The sequence below is a fragment of the Petromyzon marinus genome, chromosome 13 (genome assembly GCF_048934315.1).
Source record: "Petromyzon marinus isolate PM22_M1 ecotype Great Lakes invasive population chromosome 13, UKy_Petmar_22M1.pri1.0, whole genome shotgun sequence".
In the NCBI taxonomy this organism is placed as follows: domain Eukaryota; kingdom Metazoa; phylum Chordata; class Hyperoartia; order Petromyzontiformes; family Petromyzontidae; genus Petromyzon; species Petromyzon marinus.
Genome location: NC_133679.1, coordinates 5906338 through 5932659, shown reverse-complemented (window position 1 = coordinate 5932659; position 26322 = coordinate 5906338). Strand labels below are relative to the sequence as shown.

At 41.0% G+C, this 26322-nt stretch overlaps 1 protein-coding gene across 8 annotated transcripts in view; it reads left to right on the top strand.

Moving 5' to 3' along the window:
* The window catches only part of LOC116941894 (tight junction protein 1-like), a 257022-nt gene that overhangs the window by 167049 nt on the left and 63651 nt on the right, over window positions 1-26322 (top strand). For 7 of the 8 annotated variants that reach the window (XM_076066812.1, XM_032953222.2, XM_032953226.2 and 4 more), the window contains 7 exons: window positions 2988-3041; window positions 10783-10907; window positions 12003-12105; window positions 14534-15254; window positions 16073-16176; window positions 17994-18162; window positions 19855-19996. In XM_076066812.1, coding sequence (XP_075922927.1) covers window positions 2988-3041; window positions 10783-10907; window positions 12003-12105; window positions 14534-15254; window positions 16073-16176; window positions 17994-18162; window positions 19855-19996 — 1418 coding nt within the window. Of the gene's footprint in view, window positions 1-2049; window positions 2115-2987; window positions 3042-10782; window positions 10908-12002; window positions 12106-14533; window positions 15255-16072; window positions 16177-17993; window positions 18163-19854; window positions 19997-26322 lie in introns of all 8 variants that reach the window. The other variant, XM_032953224.2, reaches the window with a different exon arrangement.

Here is a 26322-nt window from a genome sequence, read left to right as displayed (position 1 = left end):
GCATAAGCCTCCTGGACCACCCAGCTTTCTTGTTGTTGGATGTAATTTTATGTTTACTATTCTTCCAGATTCTTGTCGAGGAGGTGAAGGGTTACAGATGTTTTGAAAGAAAAAAAACGAATCCAGGTTTTAAATGACCATTTGGATTTTGTACGGTAGTTCTGTATGTGATGCAACAATTTAGAGATCATGGATAGATTCAACTAACTTGGTAAGACAGTTGAGATGGTTGTGGACTTCAGGAAGAATACAGCCCCACTCACCCCGATCACCCTGTGCGACTCCCCAGTCAAAATTGTAGAGTCCTTCCACTTCCTGGGCACTATTCTCTCCCGGGACCTCAAGTGGGAACTGAACATCAGTTCCATCACAAAGAGAGCACAACAGAGAATGTACTTCCTACGGCAGCTGAAGAAATTCAACCTGCCAAAGACAATGATGGTGCAATTCTATACAGCAATCATTGAATCCATCCTCACCTCCTCCATAACCGTCTGGTATGCTGCTGCCACTGCCAAGGACAAGAGCAGACTGCAGCGTATCATCCACACTGCTGAGAAGGTGATTGCCTGCAATCTACCAACCCTTGAGGACCTGCACACCACGAGGACCATGAGGCGAGCGAGGAAGATTGTGGCCGATTCCTCCCACCCTGGACACTCTCTGTTTCAGCTACTCCCCTCCGGCCAAAGGCTGCGGTCCATCAGGACCAAAACCTCACGCCACAAAAACAGTTTCTTCCCATCCGCTGCTGGCCTCTTCAACAAGGCCAAGGGCTTACACTGACTTTAACATTTTATCTACAAAATGACACCTTGCCAATATTAACTATGTTACCCTATATTCTTGATTCTTTCGGTAAAGTCACGTTGAAGGGAAACAATAAAATAATAGAATATATATAAAACAATAAAATTCTCACGACGTTTCGACTGTAACACAAACAGTCATCATCAGGTGTGAAAAAACCAACGGCAAGAAGCACTTGCCGTTGTTTTTTTCACACCTGATGATGACTGTTACAGTCGAAACGTCGTGAGAATTTTATTGTTTTATGTATATTCTATTATTTTATTAAGAATATGAATCACTGCAGTCACGAAAGCTTTAAATCAAAATTTATTTTACCCTATTTGTATTTTTAGATTGTATCTTATAGCTATTTTATATTCGATATTTATTCAATTTTATATACTTTTGCCCCTTGGTGTTAGTTAGACTTTGAACCCTTATAATAGTAAGACTTGTTTACCACTTATTTAAGATTTTAGATTCCTATATGTTGAATGTATGCACCATCCTGCCAAAGTAAATTCCGTGTCTGTGTGAACTTTCATGGCGAATGAAACCCTTTCTGATTCTGATTCTAATGTTGTGCAGAGTAATAGAGGTATGGCTTTAGGAATAGCAATGTGACTCTGACTGACCTGTAGTGTTTGGCGCTGCTGATATGTATTTAGAAAAAAAATACACATTTCAAGATTATTGTGCTTCCTGCTTTTTTTCTTATGGGCTGAGACCTGAGGTCCTCATTGAGGATGCACCTTAATTATTGCATTACAAAGTCTCTTCAATTGGAGCATTGTACATTTTGTGTATAAACCAGAGTTTTAGGCGGCAAAGGTAAGATGAGGCTTGCTCTCTGCATGATTTAGGCTCACCCACTGTGGCATTTCGGCCGTGTGGCTCACTTCTCTTTTGTTGACCCTCCTAAGTTGTCCATTCGGTGTAGGAGGCCAAGGGGATGACCAGGAGCCAGCTGGTTGCAACAGATTACACTTGCTTTCCAGAGCTTAGCGTAGGGATTTTGTTTTCCTGTAGGGACCGCTTGATTTGAGGTTGTAAGGCAGATGCAACGATGTTTGCTGCCTTAGGTGTATGCTTTCAACTTGAGTTGCTTTCTTATTTCGATTGTTATGTAGGCCAATTGTATACTATTAAATGTTGCTAACATGATCGGATTTATTTATTTATTTATACATTTGTTTTCACAATGACTGTGCTGGTAGAGCGAGTTAAAGCATCTCTTAAAACATTTTTATCTTGCAGATGAATGCGAAAGCTTGCTTTCTCAGCAGTGCATGTGGAAAAAAAAACAAAGTCATCGCTTTGAGGTGTTGGAATAACTTCAAATACTCATTCTTTAAAAAACACATAACATAATATGAATTAACAACTCCAACCAGGCTTTTTGTTGGTGAGATGAGAGGGCTCTGGCTGGCCTTAGCTACTTAGTAAGTCCAATACAAGATGTGTGATAAAACAAGTAACTTTTTCTAAAGCAATATTATACAATTGAATCGTTTTTTTTTTAAAGCGACTCCTGATAACAATGTACCTACGTGTATTATTAGCATGTGTATTTGGTATTCTTTTGTTTAGTGCTGCTTACTAGCAGCATTGCATTCTGAGAATACTTTAGGCAAATTCAATATGTTAACGTCACCTCAAAGTGGGAAAACATTTATACGTTAAGTGGGATGAAAGTTACAATACTCTACAGCTTTTGCATCTCATCACTACGTGTTGCGTAAGCCTGCTTGATGATTGTTTTTATATTTGTAAAACTAGGGTCGTGTATGCTTGTCTCTTTTTATTGGTGTTTACAATGTTATATGGTCTTTGAATAGCTTTATGATGCTCGAAACGGTATTATTAAGAGTGCCGCAGTATGCAATGGACATTTGTAAAATGGCCTTTTGTGAAAGCCATAAGCCCAATAAATGTTACAAGCGGTCTGACTGGCTGTGAAAGAGAATTTTGGCAGTTAATACCCTATACTCCTATAGCGCCAATTGGTTCCAAGACACAACAGACTCCCGTGGCAGTGTGGCTCTTCACCTTGTTCGTTTATTAGCATAACGGCTATAAAATGGGTCTAATGATGGCTTGTCAAAAGCCTGATTTACTGCTTTAGAGTCCTACTTATGGTGGCATATTTATGGCCGTGTAAGGCTCATGTTGTGATTTTCGTTTGTTTGTGGCAGGCTGGCACCATGGAGGAGACGATATGGGAGCAGCACACGGTAACTCTTCATAAGGTGAGAACTTACGGTACATTTAAAATCATAGTATATGGGCATACGTTCGACTGGGAACTTAATTCTAGTTAAAAAATGTATCTCTATCCAATGTAATTCATTATACAGTAAGGTACAGTGGTTTACTTAGAACATATTGTACAGGGTGGTTGATATGTCTTGTGACCCCCATTTAACTGTCAAAAACGTAATATTTTGAATTGAGGTTTACTTAAAACAGAAATTATTATGCAAAGGAAAATCATTGGGGGTCACAAGACAGATGGACCACCATGTACATTGAACACTACGGTATACTGATCGTACACTAATGATCCCTTAGGGTTTAGCAATCATCGATTTTGAGATTCTAGAATGGTATGCATATTTTTCCATCATTTAGCTGTAGCTGATTTCGTTGTTGTTTTGGGAAGGATGAATGGTGTATAACTGAGCAATGGCAAATTTGCACAGCAGAATTTTATCAGAACAAAGACAATTTTACGTAGCGAGTTCCCCCACCCTCCGCCTTCACCCCTTTTAAGTATTTTCACTTAGCTAGACCAATTTCACGAATGCGAAATAAATGTAAAAAAAATATTTCATTGGCTCGTGCATATATAGTACGTAGTTAATTTACACGAGGCATTTGACAAATGAAGCCAGAAATGCTCAATAGATTAAAAAAACTCCCGAGCCTATTTACAGGTATGCAAATAATGTAGGATGGGATTTTATTTTGTATAAACATTTTGTAATTGAACTCAGAATCTTAGACCATTGGTCTCACCACAGGAGACCCCTTGTCATAAAGTTACATTTTACCAACTACAGCTTAGACCTTTTGCTTTCAGAGTAACTGCAGTTACATCAAACCTGCAATGATCCAGTGTTTTCCAGTCTTAATGCCAAGTAGATATGATATGGCCATTTACCCAAAATGTATATTTTTTCAATTGAGCCAAAAGTATTGATTTATTTTCCAAAGTCTGTTCACTTTTAAAATTGTCACTAAGGCAATGTTTAAATGTTGTAAAATATATATTTTATCCTATTGTATTTTAAATGTACCAAGGCAGTATTTCTAGCTTGTGTTTATCGTGGTTTTTATTGGAGCAAGAGTTGGAAATTTGTATTTAAGTTCATTTAAAACCTCCACATTAATGACAGGAAGTAAAAAACTGTTTGAAACTAAATCATGAGCTACTTACGTTCATGAACAAATTTACTATAACATACTGTGGAAACAGAATATCCATTTGAATGGTCTCTCTACATAATATTTAATTTGAGTTATATTGTTCACATTATTATAATTTTAAATGTAACCGTGGTTGACCAACTTAATATTTGCAACTCCCACTCATTGGCAGTAATTGCAGAATGTGCTCTTACACCTAATTGCTAACCGTGCCTCGTTAGTAGACTGTCAAATGGCAACAGATTATGCACGGTTCACTGGGTCCTGGGAATGTTGGCCACACTGTGGTTGGAACGTGGCCTGTGCAAGGCATTTGTTCAAACAAATGTGCAGCGTCAGTATGTATATTGGCTGTAAGCAGGTAATGTGACAGCAAATATGATATTGCATTAATTGTTCACGCAATGTTGTTACATTCACCCATATAAACAAACATGCATTTGCAATATGTTGAGCATGAACTATGCTGCCTCGATGCACTTGTCGATATATTGTATATGCACTGTTAAATACCGCAAGTGATTTATTTTGAAGGCTTTTCATCGGCCTAAAAGCCTTTTATGGTAATTCATGGTGATTTCCTTCAGACCTACAATTGTTGACATTTTGACTGATTTATTGTCATTATTACTCCTCTGTGAATATAAATTCATTGTGGTTAAATATTTCATTTAAAGATATATACAGGCCACAAACCTCAGGCCAACATTCAAATGTGCTACCAGGGAACACATTTTAAAAGATCCATTCACTTCAAGCATGTTGTGATGTTTTTGTTTGTCCTACCTTATTACGCTGTTACTTTTAAAAGTCTGGAAAGCCAATATGCTGACAGGCAAAAACATTTTAATGCTATGTAGAAACACAGAATGAATATTTATTTACGTATTTCATTACCATTCCATGATTGCGTTTGGCTCATAATAGAAATATCCTGTAGAGAACAAAGGATTACATTTTGCCTTAAAGCTTCCATGACTGCGGGAAATTAATGTTCTTTGGTTCTTTCGGCAAAGTCACGTAGATATCTACGTGACAATACGAACAAAGGATTCTCAGATCAGAACATATTTAATACAGAATATAGAGGTTTCATACAGGTGTTCGTAATTTTTTAAATACATTTTTTTATTGAAACAGCGATATCCAATCTACTTAATGAATATTGATGTTTATACAGCATATATAATGCATCTAGTGTGTGAGCACGAATGTTCTGGTATGATAGTTAGCAAATTGCACCTTCCCAAAAGACCTGGGGTTATTCCTGACCACGCAATTCAGTGGTAATTGATATACCTGTTGTGAGCCTTTCATACAACGAGATGCCTGTGAAACTTGGGTCCTACCAATGGCAGCACTGGAAAAGTCATGGCCATGAATAAAAAGTGTCCGTGAAAAGCACTGGTTCGATCAACTACAAAGGCTACAGATGATAAACAATTCGTCCAGTGCGTGTTTGCTTTATCTTTGGCTGCATTGGGTGTTTGACGTGACCGCACATGGTCACAGTGTAAAAAACTGGTGATGAAAGCATCACTGCCCAGGTGTGTTTTCATTGAAAACTTTTGCAGTAAGAATCCAGCCCTCTCATCACAAAGGCAAATTGCCCAAAGACCCCCCTCCCCTGTATAGCCTTTACAGACTATTGGGGCAAGTGCTACTATCGAGCACCAATGAAGGTTGACACAGCACATGAGGGGTGGGTGGGCAGAACCACACCCGGCTACCTTCATCTTCCCAGTGCTGATGTTTCCACTCTGCTTTAGATACTAATATAAGGCTGAGTCGACCTAGGGAAGGCCCAGGACCAGTTCAGATATATATGTCGCCGATATGGGCTGTGAGCAGGAATCCAACTCGAATCGGTGGATTTGTAACACAGTGCACTAACTGCTACACTACCGCTCCCTTCTCATTACTAAGACAGAGATCCCCCATATAGCCTTTGACAGACTGGTGGGGAAGGTGCTGTTAATGAGCACCTACCATATTAAAGCCGGCACAGTACACAAGGAGGTGGGTGACCATCACCACGCCTGGCCGCCTTAGTCTCCCCAGCGCTGATGTTTACACTCCAAGTACGCATTTAAGGTTGAGTTTACTGAACGGGGGATGCTCAGGACAGGTTCAGACATTCATCACCGATGTTGGCCATGAACGGAAATTGATCTACGGTCGCTGAGTTTGAAGCAAGGTGCACTAGCCACTACACTACCTTTCCCTTCTTGTCACACACATACACACGTAGCTTTCCACAGCACGCAATCTTGATGTTTTCATCGTGATGTTTCTTATGCATGTTTTCATCGTGATGTTTCTCATGCATGGAAAGGATCATAGTGTTGGCAATCCTTCTGCTTTGATGTTTACTTGGCTTTGGTTGGATTGATTGGGTTCGGGTGGGAGGTTAGGGAGTGCAGTGAGATGGGAGGAGAGGTGCTGACATCATCTTAATATGTTCACATCAGCATGTGTGCAAATTTATTAATTGGTTAGTATAATGGCACCCTTAGAATTTTTCACCAGGGCTAAATATTATGAAGAGGATCGAACCAGCTTGCTTTTGTCACGTGCTAAAATTGTTCCCCATACATTGCTTTTTTAATGCTTTATATTAGTTTATATTGCCATTAAGGAAATTATTCATATCTGTTGTTTTAAATATATATTTCCTGTTTCTGAAGGAATTCTATTAAGTAATTTCAACTTGTGTACATTATTACTTAACCTACTTAAATCTCCCTTTTATTTTACAAGATAAAGCCCACTGAGCTTTAGGGCTCTTTTTCAGAAGAAACCTGGCCACAAATGATTGCCCAACGAAGTGGCTTATCACGTGGAAATTTATAGCAGCCAAATACTCCAAATGCATGTTTTGGAATGTGGAGGGAAAAACCGGAAGACCCGGCAAAAATTCCACGCGACCAAAGGGAAAACATGCAAACCCCACATATACAGGCGTAAGGGTCGGGATCAAACCCACCACCAATAATATACCAGGCCAGGTCGTTAACATCTTGCCACCATGGTGCCCTGATGCAGAAACACACGTTACACAGAATCACTCAGGGTATCTCTCTGAACAGGCACAAACGACGGACGCGGTGAGGGTCATGTGATGCGTGTGCTTGGGTCATGTGATGCATGTGATTGGGTCATCAATGATCCCAAGGCAGTTTCACATCACAAGCATTAGTCAGTCATGCCACGCGGCAATTGCGACCAAGCACATGATGCAGGCAGGCATCGCTCTGGTGACCACACCCTGGACATGTAACCCTAGAGCAGTTTGCATGTGCATTCCCACTATTTGCATGTGCATTGCCAACGAGAAGTCCAAAAGATTTTGCTTTCCTGCTCATGACATTGTATGGTTTGCAACTTTTGGCAGTTCTTGAGCATTGGCTAGTATTTTGCCACTTCTTGCAAAAAGATAATAAAAAAGCACATGTCTTATGATAGAGCTAGGGTCAGAGGGAGCAACATTAATGCAAGGTCACATAGTTTTGCAATAGTGTTGTTCAGGTTTTCTTGCACATACATTGTATGGCATTTCACATGCAGTATATGCATTAGCATTTATGGAAATAAATGGCTACTAATTTCAAAAGTTAAAGTTTGCTGATGCTTCAAATTGTAACCCACAATGATAGTTTAAGTGGTTGAAAAAAGCAAGTAATGTTAATTGAAACAAAATGTTCAACTCGGAAATGAAGCTCAATGAAATATTAAATGAATTACGTGTCAAGTTAAATTTGTTCAAGTTTTAAGCAGGCTGGCGTGAATCTTTTGTAAAATCTATTTTTACGCAAAAACAAAGACACGCAAATGCATTACCGTGTGCGACTGTGTCAAAAGCGATCAAGCGCGATGTCAGAATGCTTGTGTCGTGTCCTTTCCTCTCGGTGTATGGGCTGGAAACGCATTGCATAGGCTAAACCGAGCCATCACTTGTATTAACATTGTAAAAGATATGTTGATTGTATGCTTTCACCAATATGTTAACATTGACATTCAAATTTCTGCTGGAAGTGGTCATGACATCAAATGGTACCTCCCCCCCCCCTCCCCCGTAAAGAGGAAGTGCAACCAAGCAACATTACGACAATCAGCATTTAATTTTTAATTACGAAAAAATAGCGGTTGTGAAAATTGGACGCGCGGGATAAACCAAAGCTGTATATATATTCTATTTGAAATACTAGTTTATGCCATCCAGTTTCCAAGCATTGTACTTTCATGAATTTTGAAACAAAATTGTGGTTATTCTCGATAACCTAACTCGGGTTTAATATTTCACAAATTTCAAATATTTCCACGTAAGCAATGTAAAAATGTAGGTATGTGGAACTTCTTTCGCACCATACGTAGGCAACCGTGCTAATCAGAGGTATTTTGGAAGGAAAACATACTTTTTCAATTCAGGCAGTTAAGACTCTTGATATTGGTGTGTGTGTGTGTGCTCGTAGTTATTCTGTGATGTTGCACCATCTTAACATCTGAAAAATAATGCCCTGTGAGGCTTTGGATGATGACATGATTTTGGGAGGAAGAAGAAGAAATAAAAGGCCCTTGAATTTTGAATCAAATGACAAGCTTTAGCTTGGGGTCCACTACGTAACATGACAATAATTAGAAGAGACAGGTTTTTTTTGGTAATGTGCAAACATCCATTGGTGCTGACATTGCTTTTAATAATATATTTTTAAAGGACAAACTTGACCTTGTTCATGGAAATGTATTTTTACTCGTATTTTTTGTAAGCAATTGATGTCTTTTCTTTATATTGGTGAAAAGGTCGTGTGTGTATGTGTGATACATCTCATAAATACACACGGGATAATTACTGTGATGTGTACGTGGTTTTCCATCAACCAGTACGGGGTTCTCATTAATTTGTGTATTTTTCTCTCGAAATATAAGTTATCTTTGCCTCCAAGGAATAACCAGCAAATGTCCCATTGGCACAGTTTTCTTGCAACAGCTGGTTCGCCTAAGCATTGGCCACTGTCACGGATTTGCTTTTGGCAATCACGTGGAAAATTGGGCCCTGTGTCATTGATTTATTACAGGCGTTTTTTGTTGCCTGATAATTATCAGGCAATTATAATAGCTTCTCATTTATTAAAACGTATCTCAACATTGATAAATATTTGAGTACAATGGCGTTTGTGCATTTGCAAGCTTGTGTCATCTGCAAAGTTAGACCTCTTAGCCATAGTGGTGTGGCATTGCTGGTAATTACAGATAATAGGATAACATTTTCGAATAATTGTACTTATTCGTTATTTATTTTCATTATGATGCTTTTTTTTTACCTTGGAGAGCCTCACTGAGTCTCATAACTTTTCCAGGAGGGTCCCGCCAAGTTTTTTTGCAAATGAGTAAATTGTGATAAATGCAGGTAATGTAAAAATTTGGACCATGATGCCGGTACACAATGGTCTACTGCGAATTGCATCAATGGCTCTTGACAGCTCATCGGATTCCTCCAGTCTAAATAAAGATTCTGATTACGATATTTAACGTCCACTCTGAACCAGATGGAGTGTTACTGCACCGGCAGTGGAATTTGAACCGGGAACCTCTGCACACCGCAGTGAATGTGCTACCACTGGGCTTGCGTCACTGCCGCTACATAAAATATCCATAAATATTCATGGGTAATAGAGCATTTCAAGTTGCCACTGGAACGCTCTTTCTATTATCACTATTTCACTTTGTTGAAGATGCAGAGCGCATGCAGTGTAGGGCAGCGCACGATTTGAATCGATTAATTTATTGATGAATACGTGTCTCCAGCTTACCATGGTGCCATTGAGAAGTTACGTGCACAGTTATGTGCACAGAGGGATTTTTTTTCCCATTGAATGGGTCACAACGAATTGGTCTGCATCTAGGGCGTTTTACATATTGCGTTGGGGTTGTGGGGGCTTTGTGCCGTGACCTTGTGGAGGTGGACCCAGAAGGTCAGACGAGAGCCCACTGTAGATAATTTTTTTCAACCCACGATATAGCACTGGCGGCCTTGGGTGGGGTGATTTATTTCTTCATCAATTAAATCACTACTTCAAAGACGGATGTTGAATTTATAGCTTTTTGCAAATGATGCATAACTAATTTATGATCGAATTTGATCAGTCACTGTCATTAGTTGCCATTCCATTTTTTAAATACAGTACTGCAATAGAATTACTAACGGTTCCGGTTGAAACTCTTCTGAATACTGTCTGAGAACTGCTGTTATTTCTTGTGTGCCTGGAGACTTTACAGCTTAAGTATGACTGCTCAGAAATAGCACTGAGCAATGCTCTTTTCAGTTTCGAGCTCTGAGCCAGTTGTGGAAATTCAATGTTTCTACGGTGGAAGCCAGTGTCAAAGTAGGATATCCTATTCACTGGCCCTGTTGTAAGCTCACGGAAATTTCATATCATTGCTCATTTGCACGCCATTCAAAACAATCAAATCGGCTGGTTTCATTCCAGTACACCATTGCGCGAGAGTGTTTGCGTGATTGACTAACATTCTTTATACACTTCCAAACGTTTCCCATGGCAGGCGCCTGGCTTTGGATTCGGGATCGCCATTTCCGGTGGCAAGGACAACCCGCACTTCCAGAGTGGAGAGACGTCCATTGTCATCTCCGATGTGCTCAAGGGTGGTCCTGCGGAGGGGATGCTCCAGTCAGTACATCAATACTAATCCAGGGGCACTCAAAGTGACGGGCCGCTCTCTTGGGCAGTCTTATTGCCTTTAGCCAGATCGTCGACATTAATGGTGTTAATAATGCGTAGATTTTCTTGAAGATTCAGATGTGTCTTAATTGTTGCCGTAATTTTTCTTTGTGTTTTTTTTTATCAGCGTAGCTTTTTCTACTTTGCATCTTTTTTGTCCCCACCAATATGTATGTAATATTGTATTTTATAAATAAAAAATAGATAGTGATATATGAAGTGGGAAATGAAACACGTGGTATTTTTCTCATATGAATTTAAGTGTTGTGCATGACTCCATTGTCAGTCTGCCAGTAATATATGTAAATGTTCAGATTCTTATGCCGATGACATGTATATCCATATCACAGAAACATAATTATTCATTCAAGTGAGATAATGTTATGACATTGTTATAGGGATTTAGTCTCTGATACAAGATGGGATAAACAGCATCATCTTTGCAAACAAGGCAATGTAAACATATTTTTTCTGGTGAGAGAAATATGATGATTTGTGCCTGATAATTTGATTTCTTGACAGCAGAAAATCCAATATGTTATGCAGTTGTCACGTTGACTCACCAACTGAAAACATCCCTTCATAGACTTTGCAACTTATTGGTTATTATTATTTTAACCCTTTTATATCACCAGGCTTGGATACAAATTCATATTTTTATTCGGATGACATCACAATTTCAGCGCCACATCGAAGTTCCCACGAATATTTAAATTGAAATTAAACTAACAATAAGGATAAGAACAGGCATTTTTGTCAGTTTCAAACCATCCATTGCATTCACACACGCACACTTACATAGGTAGTTTTACATGGGACGTGAAGGATGGTTTTCAGCCGACGTGATTGGCTGTGCACACGTATTGTGATGTATGTATGTTGAACTTCTATTGTAAGACGTTCACATTCACCAGCATGAATGGTTTGTCGTCGATGTAAATCATTTTACCAAAGCAAATGTGCAGCTCGACCATTTACGTCGGCTCCGCACCTTCCTTTGTGTTCTCGGGCACACTTACCAAAGTGTTGTGTGCCCACTGGCAGTGAGAATGACCGGGTGGTGACGGTGAATGGCAAGCACATGGAAAATGTGGAGCACGCCTTCGCTGTCCAGCAGCTGCGCAATAGTGGCAAGACTGCCAAAATCGTAAGTCTAGCAGGTGATATGCGTACACACCGATCCTCATTTTAGCATTGGTGTGTTACTGGGGCAAGTGCTGTTGGCTCCTACCCCTATTCCACTGGCACATTAGAGCGGTGCCTGGGCCATGCTGAGCCAGGCTATCTATCGCAGGTCTAGAGGCGCCAGGTTTATTTTCCATTGCAGAAGCCTGGACCGTGCCGCTGAGACACATTCAGTTGCCCGCTTTGCCACTGGATTTTGAGTTGTGCTGACTGACGTCGCGCGTTTCCATTGGCCACGTCACTGCCCCTGCTTGTCTCGAATTCAGATGTCTTGTGAGGCCAGCGTGTCATGCTTTGGTCATAGCTCAACTTGGCAAATTACCTCTCCTTGCAGTGATGGCCGCACTGGCTCGGCACGGATGTGCCAGTGGTAAAAAAACACAGTGGCGAAGAAGCACTACACAGACACCATATTTCCCTCCCAGGGTGTACATTAAATGTGTTCAATATATCACGAAAAATACCTGTTGGAGGTCCATCTAGATAATGATAACGATATAAAGTATATAGCATACTGCTGCACTTATTTGAGTGTATTCCACATTTTTGCACATTTTCTAAGCAACAATTTCTACTCAATAAATATAATGTATTAACGATGCTGAAAAGAACCACTTTTCACGTGTAGGATTGTAAATGAAATACTCAAATAGCCATAAAAGCACAAGTGGGGCATGTGTGGAACATTTCATAATCCCCCAATAAGTGGTTTCCCTTTTGCCCTATTTATTTTTTAAATGTGCACACTGATAGATTTTATTTTAATCTGGATTTTTTTTCTCCTCTTGGATTTTGCTCAAAGCTCAAATCAAGTGCAAATATACATTTTCTAACATTTTTTTAGAAAGTACCAAAGTTAAAAGGTTGGCGCCAGTAAAATAACTGCACTTATGAACCTTTTTGGACCAATTAAGAGACTTAAGTTTTAATACAACCACACGGAGAACAAAACTTTCTTGTACCCTTTCTGTATTACCTGGGGATTTTACATAATGCACGTTGCATTGTACATGAACTCTATGGAGAAATCCTTAGTTACCTCTTTCATCTGCATTTGTTAATTGTTAAATGCTGAATTCATTTTGCACTGGGGAAGAGAGTATATGAGCGCAGGGTTTTTAAAAGAAATGCACTCACACCATATGCGATGCATTATGTGTCACAAAAGTGGTTAGACGTAAAAGTGAAGTCCATTTGTAAATGAGAGGCGGTTCTGAAAGATGGGAAAAGGTAAGCTGTACATTTTTATACATTTGACCACTATTATAAGCTTACTGGCCAATGCATTGAACAGCTTATACTCATTACTTGTCAAAGCGTTTTCTGTGGAAAGCACGAACCTTATATGGCACGAACAATTTTCTAATCCAGGGAGCCTTGCAGCAGTGAACCAGTTTTTCTGAGATCCTAACTTCGAAACCGGACAGCCTTCAAGTGTAGCGAGTTGGTGATCTCAGACTGGTCACCAAATGCTGCACACAAAAAAAATCATAAAAATGTTTTTTACTTCATTACGCTTATTGTACTTCTGAGAATTATACATTGGGTTTGATTGACTTGTGAGCAACACTCTGGTACATATGAAAGTAGTGCACCGTGTCTGAAGTGATTTCAGAAGTAGTTCTGTGATGTCACCTTCCAGGGTCATTCTCTGACACACGGTGATGTAGACTGCTAGCTAACAGAAATGTATTAATCTCGTGACATGTTGCCACCTGTTGCACTCTTGAAAATAATAAAAGTCAAATATATACCTTCTCAGATGTCCAACGGGGCAGCACTCATCCTATATCAGAATCCCTCAGCCACTGTCAATTTACTACGAAGTGATACTCATTTAATTGATCCTAGAGGGCTGATGAGCTGACTCAACTAAGTGTTGGCCTACAACATTCTGATTGTCATTTGAGCGCTCTTATCACATCATCACCCGGCCAGATCATAAACGTGGAGATTGACAAAGAAAATGGAACAAAGCTGAAATGTGCAAATGGAGGAATAGGGAGGGGTGGTGTGCATGCTTGAAATTCCTATGAAATAAGTAAAGATGAATATGTGCATTAAAAAAACAAAGGCATGTTAAGGACGTTATTTGGACTGTTAAACCTAAGTGAACTTGGGCAAGACGAGCTTCTAGAACTTGGGCAGGACGCGTCGCTAATGTTGGAGGGGCAGTCAACGGAATCGTGAGAGGAAATCCACTGGAGCTGGAGCAGCGAGATCAATTTGTATCCAGGAGCTCCATCCATTTATTGCATCATGAGAAGGTGGATGGCTTGCGGAAGCATCCATCCAACGGTGGCCAGATCACGGCAGACGACGATGACTATGAACATTTTAGAATATCGCAACAACGCATCGCACCAAAATTGACTTAATTCCCTCCGCAGACCATCAAGCGGAAGCAGCGAGCTCAACCGCCGTCGTCGCGGCAGCCGCTGCATGAGCCCGAAGCCGCCGACGAGATCTTCGAGGCGGCCAAGGAGGAGGAGGAGGAGGGGGAGGAAGAGGAGGAGGACGACTTCGACCGGCGGAGCGCGCGCAGCTCGCGCTCCGAGCGCAGCGGCCGCAGCGCGGCTCGCCGCGGAGACCGAGTCTCGGCGGCCGGCGGAGCCAGGGAGCGAGGGCACGGCCACGCGGGCGAGAGGGCCCAAAGCCTCGGCAGGCGCGAGCGAGAGGCCAGCCTGGGCCGCGTCGACAGGGACTATGGCGTCGGCAGGAGCGAGCAGGACCTGACATCGGGAAGGAGCGACAGGGACCGCAGCGCGGCCAGGACGGACAGGGAGCGGAGCGTCGGGCGGACGGACAGGGAGCAGGGAGTTGTCGGCAGGACCGAGAGAGACCCAGTTTTGGGCCGGACCGACAGAGATCACGTCCTTGCCGGGACCGAGCGAGATCGGAGTTTAGGGAGGGTCGAACGGGACCGTGGCCTCGGCCAGAACGAAAGAGAACGCAGTTTAGGGAGGAGCGAGGAAGACCGAAATGCCATGAGGAGTGAGAGAAGCAGAGGCAGGAGCATGTCTCCAGGGTCCTCTGACCGCAGATCTGTTGGATCCTACTACCAGCCTAAGCTTGTGAAAGTCACGCTTGTGAAAAGCAAGAAATCTGAAGGTATGCAAATCTCTGTTTTTACGTACTCTTACTGTAAAGTTGCCTGAATCAAGCTCCCAAGCCACACTTTGTAATTTCATTAATGTTGTGCATTGAAGAGATTGATCAGTTTAACCTTTGTCTGACCCGGCTCACAGCAAAAATTTAAGACACTGCTGCTGTACATCAATAGGATTAGAACTAAATGAGTTTACTCAGGTTTGGAATGATCCTGTCACAACATGACCTTTGTGTGAACCTGCTGATTTATAATCATTTTACTGAAAGGCTGAGCAGAGGATTATTGCATTTTCCCGCTCAAATTTATTATAGTAATGTTATTAAACAATAATGCTTTCTCTGCACAAGCTCAGAAAATAAGCAACATTAAACATTCATTGCAATTGCCTTTAAGTGTGTGTTTCAAAAACTTGAATAGATTGCCGCTAAAACATTGCCCATCAACAGAAAACCCTTCTTTGTGTGGAATGATTGTATTCCTTTGCGAATTTTGCTGGTTTTATTCTGAAGGTGTTGTAAGATGCATAATGTTCAGTCAGTAATTTTGTATTATTAGATTTCAATGTAATATATTAATATAAGTACATTAAACAGTGAAGCATGCTTTTTTAAAACGAATTCTACGAGTGAATATCGATCCATTGGAACAGCAGGCAGGTACTGTCCAAAGTGTTCGCCTGCTGTGTTTCACCATTTTTCCTCTTGGCACCTGCTCGTTCCACATTCTGCCTCCTTTCCGCAAACTTACTGGCGTGTTAAAAGTGGCGCAGGATTTCAGCGCGGCGTCGGCTCACATGGTCTTGTCGCACCCCGCGCAGAGTACGGACTGCGCCTCGGCAGTCAGATATTCGTGAAGGATGTGTCGGCCGAGGGGCTGGCAGCACGGGATGGGAACATTCACGATGGGGACATTGTGCTCAAGGTAACGCGCTTCAGCCAAGCGTTCATTCATGCCCGGATCACAGAGTGTAACAAATGTGCTTTTCTGTTTTTTTTTTCTGTGTGTGCGTGTTTATCCCAAATATAGCACAGGGACAAAAATAGGGCCATTCTTTCAATGTGAGCAAACCGGGCTGTGACCTGAATTTTTGTTAGGTCGTTATCCCTGGCATTTCTGGCCAAAGAAATTCTCAGGTGGGAAGGTTATCTGAGGCCAAATCCTGAGGTCACCATAGGACAACCGGGCACAATGTGCTGCATAAGGAATGATTTATTCGAACATCAACCTCAGCCTTCCACACAAAGCTGTGTAAACAAAAATATGCATAGTTGATGTTTATTATAAATCACGCCGTTTCTGCTTGCCGTTGTGGTGTGCCCAGGGAATTTAGACAGCAGAGTTCGAAAGAGGTAGTGTTAGGGCTGCTTGGGAGGGGATGGATGTTGAGAGAAACGCTTCACATGAGGGATACCAGTGTTGGTAAACAAACCCCAGCTATGGGACCAATTTGAAAAGTCGCTTAGGAGAACATCGCAGCTGAAGTGCGGAGGTACAACATCTTTCCCTCGCGTTGTCTTCCCCTTGAAAAAGAGAATAGCATCCTTGGCTGGATGGTTTCATCACTTGCACGAAGTACTTTTAATGGAGAGAGACGTTTGGCATTGTCATGTACAAGGTTCAACGCAGCTTGAGTACAATTTTGATTTGAATTAAAGTTTTAAACCACCGTTTTCAAAATACAGAAACTCGAAAGAGTGGTGTGCTTTATGGCCTGCCCTTACTTTCCCTCTTCCTTTCCCATATAAATCAACACTTGGCCTTCTCCGCTGCCTACACAGCTGGCCAATCTAATTCACGGATCCGTGCTTAAGTGACTGCTACATGCTATATGGGAAGGTCATGCCTGTATTTTAAACATTTAGAATTGGAAAATGCCACTATGTAATATGGCCGTACGATGCTTAACAACAAAATACAACAATATATAACACTACTTCCTCTTGTCTTGCACACCTTGTTCTGGATGTTGAAAGTATTTTTTGTTGTCATTTTTATGGCCTCAAGTTGTTTACGTGCACTGTGTATTTCAACATCATATATATTGTGACTCACCCCTGCATAAATGTATGCAGTAATTTGTAAAGTGAAGTCAGTTGGTAATTGGCAGGGGTTAGTGAAGAACTACTCAGCATGCGGCCTGTTGGTCGGATCTGGCCCCTAGAGTATGGAACGTCATCCACAAATTATGGGGAGACTAATATATTAACGTTTTGCTATCATAAGGAGCCTTACTGTAATAGCCTTTGTACTGTCCTTGTCCACCATTCCCCCCACCTTCTCTACATGCGTGATCTACATTTTCCTGAAATATAAATGCATTGAATGCATGAAATGTGACCAACACTGACAAATAAATACTAGCATAATAATACAATTAATAACGCGTGCAATGTTGCAGACCGAAGGCGCAATTCTGAGGCTAGCTTTGTACTTTGTGATCTGTGTTTAATTCTAGTGTCTAAAGCTTACATTTTTTAAACTAACTTAAACTCGCTTCTTTGGATATTCAGCGTCCTCCCGAAAGGTCAGTTTAGTATGAAGTGAGCAGCTGGCACTGCTACGTGTCAGTCTTCTTGAATAAAAAAATGCGAATGTGTGGTGTTATTAACCTCGTCATGTGGTCGACCATGAAACGAATTCTTCCATTGCAAAAGAACAATTTCAACCTTTTGTGGCTTCATAAAAGTAACTGGGCAAAAAGTTGAGGCGCTGTGGGAAAACGACTTCCCTTCTGACAGATCAACGGCACAGTGACGGAGAACATGTCTTTGGCCGATGCCCGAAAGCTGATCGAGAGGTCAAAGGGCAAGTTGAGGATGGTGCTGCAGAGAGACGACCAGGGGACCCTCATCACCATTCCGGATTTGGAAGACTCCATCCCCTCCTCCAACCTCTCCGACAGGGATGGTACATAAGCCGAGTGTGCGACGCGGTCACTGCACCGAAGTTTTTTTTTTTTGCTGGGGGGTGGGGGGCAATGAGAGAAAAGTACAAAGATGGTGAAATGTACACCTGTGACAGCCCACAGAGTAAACGCATGGAACTTGGAAATATTTGCTCAGTGCCTATATGTGTGTGTGTGTGTAAATCCGGCGGCAATATGTGCAGACGTTCTTTTCCCCGTATTTTTTTGTTTTAATCGCACCAAGAGAAATGTATTGTGTTTTAAGTGTATGTTGTTTGATTTAGAAATATTCTATTATTGTATTGGCTTTATTACATTCATTACTGTGGTTTATCATGGCACCTGCTGACAGCTTTCTGCCAATAACATCCGGCAACATAGCATTTTCCCAATGGGCCTGACTAATAATGAGACCCACAAGGTTAAAACTGCTTCCATTGTTTTCCTGCTTAAACAAGTATATTATTATTTCATGAAACGTTAGTCCGGAAGGCACATAGGCTGATGGACTACAGATAATTATTTGCACTGCAAAGATAGACTTTTGTCTGTTTATCTCTTTCTTTACTAAACGTTTGGTGTTGTTTGGGCCTCTGCAAGTACATGGGCTTTTTTTTTTACACATGAACACCTTTTCAAACATTAACAGCATTAATGTCAGGAACACCTGCTTATCTTTTTTTTGGCAAAGGAAATAATGCTACGTTTCTTAGGAAAAAAAAATAGCGTAATTAAATTACACCTGCTTTGTCGTTTGGGGGGGGGCCTAAGGGCAATCAGGTGAAACTTTATTTTTCAGATTACCCAGCGTAACATCCCAATAGGCGTCAGGTTGAGGCCGATTGACTTAATTGACATGCTATGCCAAGCAGAAAGTGCACCCATCACTTGCCAGTTGGTCCCAGTAGTGGGCAGGCAAATGTGTATCACAGTGGGAAGCACCTGAGCATCTGGACAAGGTAGTGCATTGGCATCCTAATAGAAACAAATTAGTCATTCCTCTCTCTGGGGCCTATACAATGTTGTGTGTGTGTATATATGGGAGAAACTGCCTGGGATGGAAGCGCGTGGGATTCCATCGTTTCCTCGGGGTGGAAGTTGACGAGTGGAAGTGAAAGAAAAGAGACAGCTTTTTTTTTTCAAGAGCTACAGAAGGATTGCATAAAATATAAGTCGGCTATGATGCTGCAACACATTAATAAATGTATGTTTCTGAATTATTACAGTACCGCACTACACCGAACTTTGCTCTGTTATCTGATCGTATCATTTTCACACTCACTGTGTGCAAATCAAATTAGTCGGCATCATAATTTAAAAAAAAATCACTTCTTTTTCTTCCGCGAATGAGAAAAAAAGAGACTGAACGTTACAAAGGGACAAAGCGAGTCGATGTGTGAGAATGTTGAAACTGAATGTAACATTGCAGCACATAATGCTTTACGGCCGAAGATATCAGTTAGTCAGCATGCTCCTGAATTAATATAATATACAATCGGTAGTAAGTGGTGAGGGTTATAAATGACCAACAAAAAACAAAAGATTATTTCTATATTAAACGATGTCATTAACACTGTCAGGACAGTTTACCTCTCTATTGTGCGCATTGTCTGTAGGAGCCAGTGATGGGTTGCTCTCTTGTGTGCACAAGTCCTCACTACCTGGTGACGATGCCCTTTGTTGCATGGCTACAGACATCTCTGAGATCCAGTCTCTGGTTTCGGAGCCGTCGGACGAAGCTCAGTCTCGTCAGAGCAGCCGCTCCCGCTCACGAGAGGACATCAGGTCTCCCGAGAGCGAAACGCCAAGCAGGTCCACTGGCCAACCTTCCACCAGGTAACGCACCTTTGGCACCACGGCCCTAATGGTACCCCATCTCACCCGAGTGTGTGTTCTTGTTTTTTTTATATTACACTTCTTTACCCAGGATAGCCTCTCTAAATGTCTCGTGACTATGTTTTTTTAGAAAGATCCTTTTCGCAGTAGGGATGGGGGCAATGATTGCCGTGCATATTTCCGACTGAGTTATTTTGCGGGTGATTTTCTAAAGTGTGGCCTATTTGGACCGTGTCGCCGACACACGGCGGCCCACTCTTGCGAATGACTTCAAGGAATATTTAACGTCCACTGTGAAGCAGACGCCGCACATCGTATGGTTATCGCAGCGTCAGTAATAACCAGGGCAGACGCTGGATTAGAACCATGACCCTCTGCCACAAGCAGTAACCGCGCTGTTGTTGGGCCGTTTCACCGTGCAACAAGACGCACAGCCACACTTCCTGCTTATTAATCAAACTATGGTTTTAATTTATCTTCACTGTTAAACTCACATGTACGTCAGCGTTTTGCCTGATGTATATTTTGTTTTTTGAGACTCTGCTGCTGAAGCAGTATGAGCTGGTCACGCAAACAGTGACAGCATTGTCTATCAGTATTATATGACAGTATTGAGTAAAGACAAAGCTGTGTTTGTTATGTGTCAATGCTTTGAGGTTCGTGTGACTTATAAGGCATATACTCTTCCCACCAAAATCTATTGATGATTGAAGGTGAGTACATTCACGTTAGAATGCTTGATCTCTGTAATTACGGGAAATTACGTATTCAGTTTATTTGAAGAGTAAATATGCCGAATGAAATCTTCATAACTTTGGAGTGACTGAAGTAGTACACTGGTGTCACTCAAACCCTGAAGATCACCGGTGCATGAAGGCCAAGACAGCACAGCAGCAGCCGAGTATGAAAGGCTGGTGACTTGGCATTGATAAAACAAAGTCATCATAAAGCCATGCGAACAAGCACATAAAATCAATAGGGAATGACAGCTGCTCCAAATCAAGGGGGGCTTGCATCTAGCACAAACAAGAAATGAAAGCAAAATCTGTGGAGCAAGCAGCTCCATGACTTCTCTGAAGAATGGGAAGCCCGCCAGGAAATGATAAGGGCGGTAAATCTACAACAAAGGACCGCGGAGAACAGACATTGGCAATGTATAGGAATGCAGTGGCATCCCTTGTCAGAGCATTGACCTTACCACTCCGTCACTGTAGCATTGAATAAGTGCCGACACTATTTTGTCCCCAAAAGGCGAGGTATGCTATAGAGGGGGATAGTTTGTAGAAATAATACATTAAAAGTCACATTCAGTTTTCGTATGCCTTCACTCACCACTTGGCTCCACCGCCCATTAGCTTCTTGACTCGCCACTCTCAACATGCCTTCTGTTGTACGCTGCTTGTCACTCGCACATGCTGACTCTTTCAACGTGAAATATTTGATGCGATATATTACAGAGCATGTGTCGAAATGTATAGGTAGAGCAGTAAAATATACTTACATAAGCCACAGCCAGTTATATATTATCCATAGACTCATGCAACCTCTTCAGCTGTTTACAAGTGTGGCCAATAGGATTTTGCGAACATCTTTAAGCAAACGTTTCAGAATCAGAATCTTTATTTAGACTGGAGGAATCTGATGAATTATCAAGCTCGTTTTTTACAGATGTCCATATTTACTGGGGAAACTAAAGTGTTAAACATATTTGGGAATGTGCCCTGGATTTTGTTTGACATTGAATGTGGATAGGCTTTTGTTTGAAAGAAATGTGTGCTTCCACAGATTTTTTTTTAGTTGTTGTTTTGCCATCGCATTGCTTGAGGTTACAGGGCGTTTGCAAAAAAAAAACAGAACGGTGTAATATCGTCTTTGTCACTGCGTATCTATTAAAGGGTGGCCTGTGAAAGCGTTAAATCAGTCACAGCTAAGGGGATCACGCATGCGAAATGCTGCGGTGCGTTTTGCGACATGCTGGATAATGCCCGCTTTGTTCTGATTACACAAGTGGATGGTCACGCTAATGGGCGAGGGGCCTGATAGCTCAAAGCAAAAATCGCACATCAACTAAAAATAAATGAATGCCGCGTAGTTAAATGTGCGCATACCTGTGCTTGCGGCATCAGCATTTATGCGGTACGAGTATATAATGCGTTAGCCTTTGACCCACCCCATTTATTTTGCTTTGGGCAGCTCTTTAATGGTATTCTTTCCAGTACACCCTTTGCAAGATAGATAAAAGATAGATGAAATTATATTTCAAATCGTGGAAACTATTGCAAGATGAAAAACATTTTTGTTGTTGTTGTTGTTGCTTTTTCTGCTTTGATTAAAATTATTTAAAAGGTGGCGTTTTTAACAGGGTAGTCAATTATTCAATGTACTTGCCATATCCTCGAAGTCTTACGAGCCGATATCATGACTGGGTCCAAGCAATGCCAGGGCTGCGTATTATAGGCGTGTAAAGACGAATTGATTCATTGATTAATACAGTACATATTCATATTCTTAGTTTTTTCGGTAAAGTCACGTTGTTTCCCTTCAACGTGACTTTACCGAAAAAACTAAGAATATGAATTACTGCAGTCACGAAAGCTTTTAATCAAAATTTACAGTACATATTGTTAAGCTCAGGATGCATGTGTAAATTCAAATGTGTAAGGATAACTGTGTTTAGGTTCTTATATGTTGGCACAATGGTTTGCGTACTGCACTATGAACCTGGCAACCACAGTTCAATTCATGGCCATGGCTAACATCAGTGACAAATAATATCTCAACCGGTTCTGAGCACCCCCTTCAACAATCAACTATATATAGTCAAAACAATCCCCATTGCCGACATAACGTGGAGGAGGTCTTCATCCAGTAGTGGATTTACCAAGGCCTATAATCGGTCTATGTGAGCTCTGCAGCTACTAGGGACCACTACACTGATTAACATGTAAAAAAAATAATGGAATCTTCAATGAGTGATCCTGTATTACAGCTCAACAAGGGGTACAACCAATGACACTATATAACATCAAATTCTATACTGCTGTACAGTAATGTCTCAGAGTACACGGACCCGCTCATACGGGACCGACCCCGATTCATACTTACACTGGTGGCTCGCGAACGTGGATTTGAGGGCTTGTAACTGTATCCCCCGCGCAAGAAACAAGTCCAGAAAATATCATGTTCTATCTGACCTGGATGCTACTGATGATTAGTGAATCGTTTACTGTACAGTACTGTATTTTATTCACATGTATGTCAATTTATATACATTTTACATGCACTCTTATATTGTATGTATATACTCGTATAGGCGAACACCCCCAAATTATGCGAATTTGTGCTTAAGCGGGGGTATGCGGAACCCAACCCCCGCGTACTCTGAGACCTTGCTTTATAACATAATTCACAGGAGCCCGTCTTCGCTTGTCTGTGTTAGCCCACGTTCAGATAACTAACTTGCCATAGAGTCTGAATTTTGGTATATTTACCCAGTTCTCCCTTACACTTGTTATAATTTATCTCAAGTATTCAACTGGTTATAAACAAAAGGAACCAATTGATTGAATGATATCTGGTAATTTGTGTTATTCCAACTTAGAAAGTAATAAATCTAAAGTATGAAAATGACATTTAACATTTGTATCCATGTGTATCTTCTTTGATTTGGTGCCACATACAGCTATGGTCCAGTGTTAGGATTAATGTTCTTATTACCAGCGGACACAAGTGATGCATGTGCTTACATTGAGTTTGAGGCACATTTGTTTTGTTGCTTGGTACTGTCAAGTTTTAAAAAATACATATAGGTAATGGCATATTGATCAGAAACATGGACAATTCTTTTTTTTAATGAAAAATTTGCACAAAGAAGCTTGGAGAGATGCATGCTTGGAATTACTCTTAGGGACAACAGCAGGCGGAGGAGCACACGGATTGGAGAACATGTGCAGGTTAAAGACATTGTTCTGACTGTTTAAGAAAAGTCAGTGGGCTTGTTGCAGGACACATCGCTTGACGGGGTGGAGATCCTGTGGTCAATAAATGTTGAAGTGGCAGTCAAGGGATGGAAAGTGCCTGGAATTTTGACCACCAAGGAGATGGAGCACTGCAATCAGCTCGTGTGCAGGTGCTAGGTGGATTATCTTACCTTATATATATAGGGCCTTACTCCGAGGCGCTTTGCAATCTTTGTACAATTATACATTAGATTATAGTGATTACAATAAAAAGTGGGATTGTGATAGATGGTGGCAGCTTTGTAAGGTTGTGGCTGTTGATGAGAGGATAACATGTGCCTATGTAGTGGTGTATGCGTAATGCTGTATCGGTGTTTGTGCACAAAGTTTGCAAGTTCCTTTGACAGTTCTTACTGACTACTGTTGCCCTGATAATGGTGCTCATCATGCAACTATGAACGCATCTCCGCTGCTATACAGGGTCCTCTTGAAAATGTTCCTTTAACTAAACTACTCATTTCCGAAGAACTTAAAGGAAAATACTGTATGTAAGAAACAAGACATTCAGGAAAATTTTGGATTGAACAATTAAACAGGCTTAAGCACAAATAACATATTTACAATTAAAAATAATTTAAATCATGGTTTAGAATATATCTGCTATGAAGAATGGCCCATGTTAGAAATATCGGGCAATTTCTATTTTCCTTGAGGGCAGTGTTTATTCACGATTGTGTTAATATCATTGTTATCCATGCGTACAGGTCGTGTCTTGGTTGTTGTCATGGAACTTGAGTTCATTGTAAACACTCCATTCATAACCTTTTAGAGTACTGTAGTTGTTTAGTGGAACATGGTTATATGGCCCTTTGTCAGTCTACTGATGAACTAAATCCTCCGGCACCCTATGTCAATCCATAGGTGTTGTTTGACCATATTTCACTTGGCTGGTGATATAGTTTACTGAAAAAAATCACATGATTGTTGTACATGTGATCATTTCCTTTTGACCATGTGTCCTAAGTAAAAGGTTTCAAAAACTTTTAACACAAAGAGAGCGCGAGAGTTACAGGTTTAACAGCGTCACTAAACAATAGAGGATTTAGCATGACAGGTTGTTTACCTACTGTAAAGGCAGCCTGCGTTGTTTCACACGTTCACGTAGCAAAGTGCGACAAGTCACGATAAATAATGCAACATGTCCTCGTTTAAAAAAATGTTTTTGCACACTGCAAGTATTTTTCAATGTTGATTTGCCACATTGATAGGTATTTGCTTTTTTGTCTTCAGCCCACAAAATAAATACCATCAACAAACCGACTATAGAAGTAGTTCATCTTTTCAAATACAAGCAAAGCCAACTTTGACCTTAAAAGGTAAAAGCATGAATGTGAACGAACAAAAATATATTTAAATATTCAAAGCATGCTGAAGGCAGTGCCGCTTATAGGGATACGGACTTTAACACAACGCATCTGCGTAGAAAAAAAATCACAACACTGGAATTATCGTGCGTTATCTGTGATATAATTTTGTGTCGACTAAGACCCATTCCTTACTGAGAGTGTCCTTGCCTATTTACATTGGGCAGTTGACCAGTTTTGGTTTAAGCAAGCCTGACTGCTGATGAGACTATGGATGTCAAAACCAGTCCAGAATGTGTTAGTTATAAACTAATGCTGTTGATAACATTCACTCCCAGAAGGCCGTGCTGCTTTCATATTTTTTTTACGTGGACAGATAAATATGCAAAGGGGACTTCATTTTGTTATATATTTAAAGACCTTCATCACAGATCTTACACGTGGTACTGTACGTGTTTTTAAAGATCAACTTCATTTACCACCTTTTTCGTTCCTTATTAAAGTTAGCTTTAAAGGCGTGCACTTTTTAAAAATTGACTTGCAAGGCCAAGAGCTGGGAGCTTATTATCTTTAATATGTCTGCTCTACAAATCGATTATGATGATGCATTGAATGCATATAGAGCAGCTGTTGTGACTTCAATGTTCTTGGTATCTCTAGGGCCCCATCCTCAGGCATGCTTAATGCTGCCGCGTGTGCGGTGGTTGTTACTGCCGTGGTTATGTCTGCATACAAATAACTTATTCACAACCAATTTGGGAGCTGTCTTGGTCAACCTTGTACAAACGCACACTTGATCAGTTGTGACTGGTAAAAAGTTATGTCGCTTGTGTGTAGCCACGCATTAGATCTCACATCGAGGAGAGGCTTGTAGTGGTGCTACTGTGTGTGCATTACATAAATAAGAACATAATTGGCAATAAAATGAAAACGCGATATTTTTCCAGTACGGTATGTACATTTCTAGACTGTCAAGTTATAGTCCTGCGCGTTATAAAACCAC